At 45.0% G+C, this 8,818-nt stretch overlaps 1 protein-coding gene across 1 annotated transcript in view; it reads left to right on the top strand.

The window, feature by feature from the left end:
* The window catches only part of ATP8B4 (ATPase phospholipid transporting 8B4 (putative)), a 201,471-nt gene that overhangs the window by 130,496 nt on the left and 62,157 nt on the right, over positions 1 to 8,818 (top strand). Inside the window, 1 exon segment of the mRNA XM_034784937.1 lies at positions 2,560 to 2,768. Within this exon segment, the coding sequence (XP_034640828.1) occupies positions 2,560 to 2,768 (209 nt within the window).

Here is an 8,818-nt window from a genome sequence, read left to right as displayed (position 1 = left end):
CTTTCTTTCTTTCTTTCTTTCTTTCTTTCTTTCTTTCTTTCTTTCTTGTCTAGAATTCATTGTCATTGAATTATGTCAACTCTTTTGTTTCCTCCTTGCTTCGCTCTCCAACAGCTGACAGGTAAGCAGTGGTGGACATCTGTCACTCCCTGCACCTGACCTTTGGTTTGAGAAATAGCAATGCATTCATCACCTTTGTGATATTTTTGTTGTTCATCTTTTCCTCAGAATGTCCTTGATGTGCATATTTAATTTCTTCTTCCTTAAATGTTGAGTCCTTATGTAAAAATTTCCTTTGATCTCATGCTGAACAACATTATTGAGAGGGCATTATTCCTTAACTAAGGTTCCTGTTCACACAAGTTTTACATTATTCCAGCACCTCTTAAAGTTAAAAAATATGGAAATTAAAATCCACAGTGTATATTATATGATGGCTAATCTCATATTTTCAGTTATTATTCTTAAAACCACCGTCTTTCGCCTTGCTAATATTGACGTTGCAGTTAGACAATTTGTAGGGTAGAAAATTAGCAGAATGATTCAAAATAGTTTTTTGGCTCCTTCAGGCATCAAATCCATGTTAATAAAGAATAAAATTCATGCAATGTTTGCAGTTGCTGAATATTTCTGATGGATTATGGGTAAGTGTAGTGGATTAAGAGTAGGGTTTACAGTGTTGGAGCTTCTAATACATTGTCTCACTTTGTCACTGAGAAGTAAATCTTGTGCTTGATTGAGGTATGTATGGTAGAGGAAATAAAAGGAGTATTGTCGTGGTTGACAGGGCCAAAATGTAAACAGGCTTATCAAAATAATGGGTATAGCAGAGTGATATTGTGATCTTTTTATCCTTCAGTGTTCTTTTTAAATGTACTAAGAGCTTTCCAGTACTTTTTTCCCAGGGTTAAACTGTGTCCATTCCCCCTAGGCTGGCTATGTTTATTTGCAAAAAGCGCTATTTTCTGTTTAAAGTTTTTTTAATCTTTTTCTTATTACTAGAAGCACACAGTTTTAATTTTTAAAGTTACTTGCTTACTTAGCTATCGTGCTTACAGGTGCCTGCTAGTAGTGATCAGTGGTATATATGTCTCCATGTACTTCTACATGTGAAATTAGATTTTTAAAGTAAAAAAAACAATAACCCTGTGGTAGAGAGTGAATGAGTTGCATGTACAACCTCTCTCTTTTATATACATTTTATATGCATTTAATATACATTTTAAAAATCCCTACAAATATATTTAAATTACTGGTTTCAGAGTAGCAGCCGTGTTGGTCTGTATCCGCAAAAAGAACAGGAGTACTTGTGGCACCTTAGAGACTAACAAATTTATTAGAGCATAAGCTTTCCGAAGAAGTGGGTTGTAGTCCACGAAAGCTTATGCTCTAATAAATTTGTTAGTCTCTAAGGTGCCACAAGTACTCCTGTTCTTTTTATTTAAATTACTGTAATTTGTGGAAAAGAGATTACATTGCATGCCCCAAGAGATTTGAAATGTTCTGGTTATCCAGAGAACAGGTACATCGTGGACACCAGCAGTTCAAACTTACCCCATGTCACCTTGCCACTATGTCTCCCCCCGTGACTGGGTAGTCCAGAGCCTTTCACTCCTTTACTTCTCTGCTGACACTGCCATTAATGAGTGACTATTAGTGCCATTTATGGTGATACCTGTGATGCCCCTTAGGCACTAAACTGAGACGGCTAGCTCATTTCACATAGATTACTGAAGAGTTTGGATATGTGGATACCTGCAATGTAATACATGAAGCCTTGATGTTTTGGACGCTGGGGACAGGGCTATAGTGCAATGCACTCTGTCGATCTTCACTTTGTAATAGCACCAGTAAAATGCAGTGCAACCCCTAGAGCAGCCTAGTATGCACTGAGTACCAGTTTGGCTCCCGACCAATGCCAGGATTAGTGGAGGCAGAAAGATGGCTTAGAGCCACCCCACTCTCCTTCTCAGCTATTCTGACTTCTGCTCCAGTGCATATTAGGATTGAGTCCAACATGCACTGCCTGTTGTCAGTACATGTAAGTAGCTCTCACAATTAGGATCAATTGTCTAACTGTAATAATCTGTAACTATACGTTAACAGACAGCCCAGTTGTCAGCTGACCACATGTGGATGGTTTTGTAGATAGACCTCATGTGATCTTTATCTCAAAAAAATGCAGGCTTCTACCCAATGAGCGAAAGAAGTAACTCTACTCATTCATCAAGTATTAACCTGAAAAGACCTAACATACTTGAATTTAGAATGTCCATATTTTATTCTCACTTGATAATGCCATATCATTAACAACACAATGATAGAAAACTGTCATTTATGTAAATTTTTTAAATGACAGTGTTCTTACCATGCATGTTACTTCACAGAGGAATTAAAGTTTGAGATATCATTGTATAGAATAGTGTAATGTTTACTTTGCATAGCTCTTTTGCTCTGAACTGTAAAAACAAATTTGATTGAACTCCTGCATTTGATATATTTTCATTTGAAAGGTTTTACAATTCTGAAGAGCGTTTTTGTGTCTTTTTTTCCCCAAAGTGTGGAAGTTATTCGACTTGGTCACAGCTATTTTATAAATTGGGATCGTAAAATGTATTACCCCAAAAAAGACACACCTGCTGAGGTTCGGACTACCACACTCAATGAAGAGTTAGGACAAATTGAATATATTTTCTCAGACAAAACAGGAACAATCACTCAAAATATAATGACTTTTAACAAATGCTCCATTAATGGAAAAACATATGGTAAGTCAGTGCTTATTAATGTTTTGCCAGTAAAGTTTACTTCTAATTGTGATGTTGAGTTTAGCTCATTCGCTGATTATTAAGGACATTTGTTCATTATGAGCCTTATCCAGCTTCTTTTGAAGTCAGTGTAGAGACTCTGATCAATTTCAGTAGGTTTTGGATTAGGCTCTATAAAAGAGAAACAGGATCTGATGTTGGTTTGACTCCTTAAGTATGTAAATATGGGTTTAGAGGTGCCTTGTCCATCTTCTGATAATCAAGGATTTAATGCAGGATTAAAGAATGGAGGCCTGGTCTACACTAGGCGTTTATGTCGAAGTTAGCGCCGTTACATCGAATTAACCCTGCACCCGTCCACACCGCGAAGGTATTTAGTTCGACATAGAGGTCTCTTTAATTCGACTTCTGTACTCCTCCCCGACGAGGGGAGTAGCGCTAAATTCGACATGGCCATGTCGAATTAGGCTAGGTGTGGATGGAAATCGACGTTAATAGCTCCGGGAGCTATCCCACAGTGCACCACTCTGTTGACGCTCTGGACAGCAGTACGAGCTCGGATGCTCTGACCAGCCACACAGGAAAAGCCCCGGGAAAATTTGAATTTGAATTCCTTTTCCTGTCTGGCCAGTTTGAATCTCATTTCCTGTCTGGACATCGTGGCGAGCTCAGCAGCACTGGCAACGATGCAGAGCTCTCCAGCACTGATGGCAGTGCAAGCTCAGAATAGAAAGAGGGCCCCAGCATGGACTGATCGGGAAGTCTTGGATCTCATCGCTGTGTGGGGCGATGAGTCCGTGCTTTCCGAGCTGCGATCCAAAAGACGGAATGCAAAGATCTATGAGAAGATCTCTAAAGACATGGCAGAGAGAGGATACAGCCGGGATGTAACGCAGTGCCGCGTGAAAATCAAGGAGCTGAGGCAAGGCTACCAGAAGACCAAAGAGGCAAACGGACGCTCCGGATCCCATCCCCAGACATCCCGTTTCTACGAGGCACTGCATTCCATCCTCGGTGCGGCCGCCACCACTACCCCACCACTGACTGTGGACTCTGAGGATGGGATAGTGTCCACGGCCGGATCCTCGGACATGTTAGCGGACGGGGAAGATGAGGAAGGAGATGAGGAGGACGAGGCAGTCGACAGCGCTCACAACGCTGATTTCCCCGACAGCCAGGATCTCTTCATCACCCTTACAGAGATCCCCTACCAACCCTCCCCAGCCGTTACCCCGGACACAGAATCTGGTGAAGGATCATCCAGTAAGTGTTGTAAACATCTAAACATTTATTTGTAACAGAACATGATTATTAACAATGTAAAAAATGGGTTTCTCATGATTACTTTGAATAACTTAACGGTTCAGTCATGGGCAGTGCAAGTATTTCAAAAAAATCTAGCAATGTCCGGTTTTGCATGATTGTCCTGCCCAAGCCGCTCTACTGTGTAGTCCCTGCTACTGCAGCTACAGTAAGATGCGGTCTATATGTCCGGGGATGGAGCAGAAATCCTCCTGGGACATCTCAAGGAAGCTCTCCTGCAGGTAATTTGAAATCCGCTGCATTAGGTTCTTGGGGAGAGCGGCCTTATTGGGTCCTCCGTAGTAGGACACGTTGCCGCGCCACGAGACTAGCAAGTACTCCGGAATCATTGCTTGGCACAGCATGGCGGCATACGGCCCTGGTCTTTGGAGGCTTTCCCGGAGCATTCTCTGTCTGTCGCTCTCAGAGATCCTCATGAGGGTGATGTCGCTCATGAAGACCTGCTTTGAATGAGGTAGGGGAATGTTATTAGTGTTGGCTGGTTTGCAGCCACGCGGTGGAGGCGGGAAAGGGTCAGCCGAAAGGGATCGTTCCCGGGGACAGCCGCGAGGGTGTGGGACAGGAGCAAACTTCCTGCTTGCCGGATTGCTGGCAGCAGGGACCGACATTGATTTCAATGTGAAATGAGGCCATTGCTAATATTAAAGTTTTAAGCTGCCACGAATCTACGGCTTACCATGTCTGCCTGCAACAGAAATTCCGTTGTCCTGACAGGGTTCTCAAAAGTGCTCTGCAAAACCACAGACAGTGAATGCGAAGGCCGAGAATTCGACCTTGTGCTGAGTGCGCATGTGATAGGTGCTGTGCATGGTCCTGTTCACAGAGAAAGACTATGTTCTTTGTTCACAACTACATTTATCTTTCTGAGGAATTCACTCCCTTTTTCCCATTCCCACAGCCCCATCTGCGACTGTCTCACAACCTAGCCTGTCATCACACTCCCAGAGGCTAGGGAGGATTAGGCATAAGAAGAAGAGGACACGGGAGGACATGTTCTCCGAGCTTATAGCCTGCTCCAGAGCACAGGCAGCACAGCAGACCCAGTGGCGGGAGAACTTGTCCCAAATGCACCAAGCCAACATGGATCGGGAGGAGAGGTGGCGTCAGGAAGACCAGCAGGCGACTCAAACCCTGCTTGGACTACTGAGGGAGCAAACGGACACGCTCCGGCGCCTTGTGGATGTTCTGCAGGAACGGAGGCAGGAGGACAGAGCCCCGCTGCAGTCCATCTCTAACCGCCCTCCCCCGCCACCAAGTCCCATACTCCCTTCACCCAAAGTGCACAGAAGGAGAGGCGGCAGAGTCCCTGCTAACTCTCACTGCACCCCTGCAGAGAGCTCGAGCAGCAGAAGGCTCTCAGTCCCCAAAGTTTGACAAGTTCTTTCCTTCCCGCCTGACACAAGCCCCCGTCCAAGTTTCACTTCCCAGTCCCCTGTGTAGTTGTTAATAAAAAATATGTTTCTGTTAACTACTGTTTCCATCATGTTCTTTTGGAGGAGGGGGGGAAAGGGGGTTGGTAATTGGACAGGACAGTCACCTTTGGCAGGGTACATAGTCGGGGGCAGGCACAGCAGCAGGGCACATACATAGTGCAGTGATGCAGTGACTACTTACCCTGGTTAGTCTGGGAGGTTCTTTTCATGTTATGTGGTGGGAGGTGGGTTGCTCTGTGACTTTGTGGCACGGGAGGGCAGTTAGAGATCTGAAGCGGCGGTCCTTAGGCAGGATCACAGAGCCACACAGCAGGGGATCTGTAAGCGTCCCCCCCCGCCACAAAGTCACATAGTACCCCCATACACACAGTCCCTATCAGGAGGGGTGACAGGCTCCGTTGAAAGAACCATCCCACCGCACCGGAGCCTGTCAGTCCTTCAGTTTAGAAGCTGCATTCGCGCGACTACACTACACCCGCTCCGCACCACAGTCTGCGTCCCAGTTTTAAAAAATTCCCGCGAAAACAGTATTACAGAAAACGGTGTGCTTTAACAAAGTAGAACTATTTTTATTTTGAAACGTGTGTTGGAAGTGGGGTGAAGGCTTCTCTGTACACAAAATTAGAAAGTCACAGGTTACCCTGCTCACTCAGGAACTTTGCTTTCAAAGCCTCCCGGATGCACAGCGCTTCCCGCTGGTCTCTTCTAATCGCCCGGCTGTCTGGCTGTGAGTAATCAGCAGCCAGGCTAATTTCCTCAACCTCCCACCCCGCCATAAAGGTCTCCCCCTTGCTCTCACAGAGATTGTGGAGCACACAGCAAGCTGCTATAACAATGGGGATATTGGTTTCGCTGAGATCACAGCGAGTCATCAAGCTTCTCCATCTCCCCTTGAGACGTCCAAAAGCACACTCCACCACCATTCTGCACTTGCTCAGCCGGTAGTTGAAGAGTTCTTTTTCAGTGTCCAGGGCACCTGTATAGGGCTTCATGAGCCAGGGCATTAGCGGGTAGGCTGGGTCCCCGAGGATGACTATAGGCATCTGCACATCCCCAACAGTTATTTTGTGGTCCGGGAAGTAAATACCTTGCTGCAGCCGTCTAAACAGACCAGAGTTCCTGAAAACACGAGCGTCATGAACCTTGCCCGGCCATCCCACGTAGATGTTGGTAAAACGTCCCCTGTGGTCCACCAGTGCTTGCAGCACCATGGAAAAGTAGCCCTTTCTGTTAATGTACTGGCTGGCCTGGTGGTCCGGTGCCAGGATAGGGATGTGAGTTCCATCTATGGCCCCACCGCAGTTTGGGAATCCCATCGCTGCGAAGCCATCTATGATCGCCTCCACGTTTCCCAGGGTCACTACCTTTGGCAGCAGTACATCAACGATTGCCTTGGCTACTTGCATCACAACAACCCCCACGGTAGATTTGCCCACCCCAAACTGGCTCGCGACTGACCGGTAGCTGTCAGGCGTTGCAAGCTTCCAGAGGGCTATGGCCACTCGCTTCTGGACAGTCAGGGCTGGTCGCATCCGGGTGTCATTGCGCTTCAGGGCAGGGGACAGCAACTCACAAAGTTCAAGGAAAGTTCCCTTCCGCATGCGGAAGTTTCGCAGCCACTGTGATTCATCCCAGACCTGCAGCACTATGCGGTCCCACCACTCAGTGCTTGTTTCCCGTGCCCAGAATCGCCGTTCCACGGCATCAACATGACCCATTGCCACCGTGATGTCCTCGGCGCTGGGTCCCCTGCTTTCTGAGAGGTCTGTGCTACTCTCACACTTCAGGCCATCACCGCGTTGACGTAGCCTCCTCGCCTGACTTTTCTGCATCTGCCTCAGGGCAACCTGTATGATAAGCTGCGAGGCGTTGAGAGCGGCCACAACTGCAGCGATGGTTGCAGCGGGCTCCATGCTCACAGTGCTGTGGCGTCCGCGCTGTCAATGACTTGAAAAGTGCGCGAAATGATTTCCCGCCGGCGCTTTCAGGGAGGGAGGGAGGGCGGGAGTGAGTGATGGATGGATGACGACAGTTACCCAAAAGCACCCTCGACACATTTTTTTACCCAGAAGGCATTGGTGGCTCGACCCAGAATTCCAATGGGCAGCGGGGACTGCGGGAACTGTGGGATAGCTGCCCACAGTGCACCGCTTCCAATGTCGACGCTTTCCCCGTTAGTGTGGACTCACAAAGTCGAATTACTGTCCTTAGTGTGGACACACACGTTCGACTTTGCAATATCGATTCCAAATATTCGATTTAAGTAAAATCGAACTACTCTCGTAGTGTAGACAAGGCCGGAGATAAAAGCAGTAGTCATGACATTGTATATATAAATTAAACATAGGGGGCTTTTTCATGAACTTCAATGATTTATTGTAATCGTCCCAAAACTGAGTCATATTGTTTTAAATGCATATTCATGATACTTCTTGTACAGGCTGAGAAGTCTTTTATAATGTAATTATTTTGTAATAATGTCTGTTAGAAAGTGATTGATTGCCTAGCAACAGGGAGTTGCTGGGAAAATTATCCCATGTCTCTGCCAATGCAACAAAATTGTGCCCTGCCACAGGCCTGATACCTAATATTCCAAGTGTCTATTTTACAACACTTCTGTAATCTTGACGCCTGTCCCCTAGAGACTAGCTTTAGACACCAAACTCCTTTTCACTTGTCATCTAATTCAAGATTTGAAGCCATGTCTTCAGAGGTGAAAAAACGAATGCCTTCATTACTGTGCCACTTAACTCTCAGGTTAAAAGACATTGAATAAATTAAGGTGAAAGGGTGATATATATATTTGTTGAGTTTTAGACTTGTAAATATAGATATAATATAAAAACATGGTATTAAAAATCCTATAGTGTAAAGTGGTCATTCTTTAAAAACTTACCAACTGTCTTACAGAATGTTTTAGACAACTAAAATAACAACATTATTATTTGCTAGTATTCTAGGTAGTCTTTGTAGCAAGTATAGAGAAATTTAGGTAATACTACAAATATTAAGGTAACTTTTGCAGCAAGTGAATATTTTTATGTCTCAATTGCATAATAAACACTCTGTATAAAACTTGAGAGCCAGATCCTGCAAATATGCAACAAATATCTTTACTTTATGAGTAGTCCCCTTGACTTCTATGGGGTTACTCATGTGATAAATTAGATTCTTATACATAAGTGATAGCAGAATCAGGCCCTAACCAATCAGAATAAGTAAAATAGCTGAAGGAAAAAATACAATGGCATTGTGGACAATAGAATGGAAGCATTTACTTTAGCATAATGTTGG

This window comes from Trachemys scripta, chromosome 10 (assembly GCF_013100865.1).
Source record: "Trachemys scripta elegans isolate TJP31775 chromosome 10, CAS_Tse_1.0, whole genome shotgun sequence".
NCBI classification, from domain to species: Eukaryota; Metazoa; Chordata; order Testudines; family Emydidae; genus Trachemys; species Trachemys scripta.
This window is presented reverse-complemented; position numbering and strand designations above follow the sequence as displayed.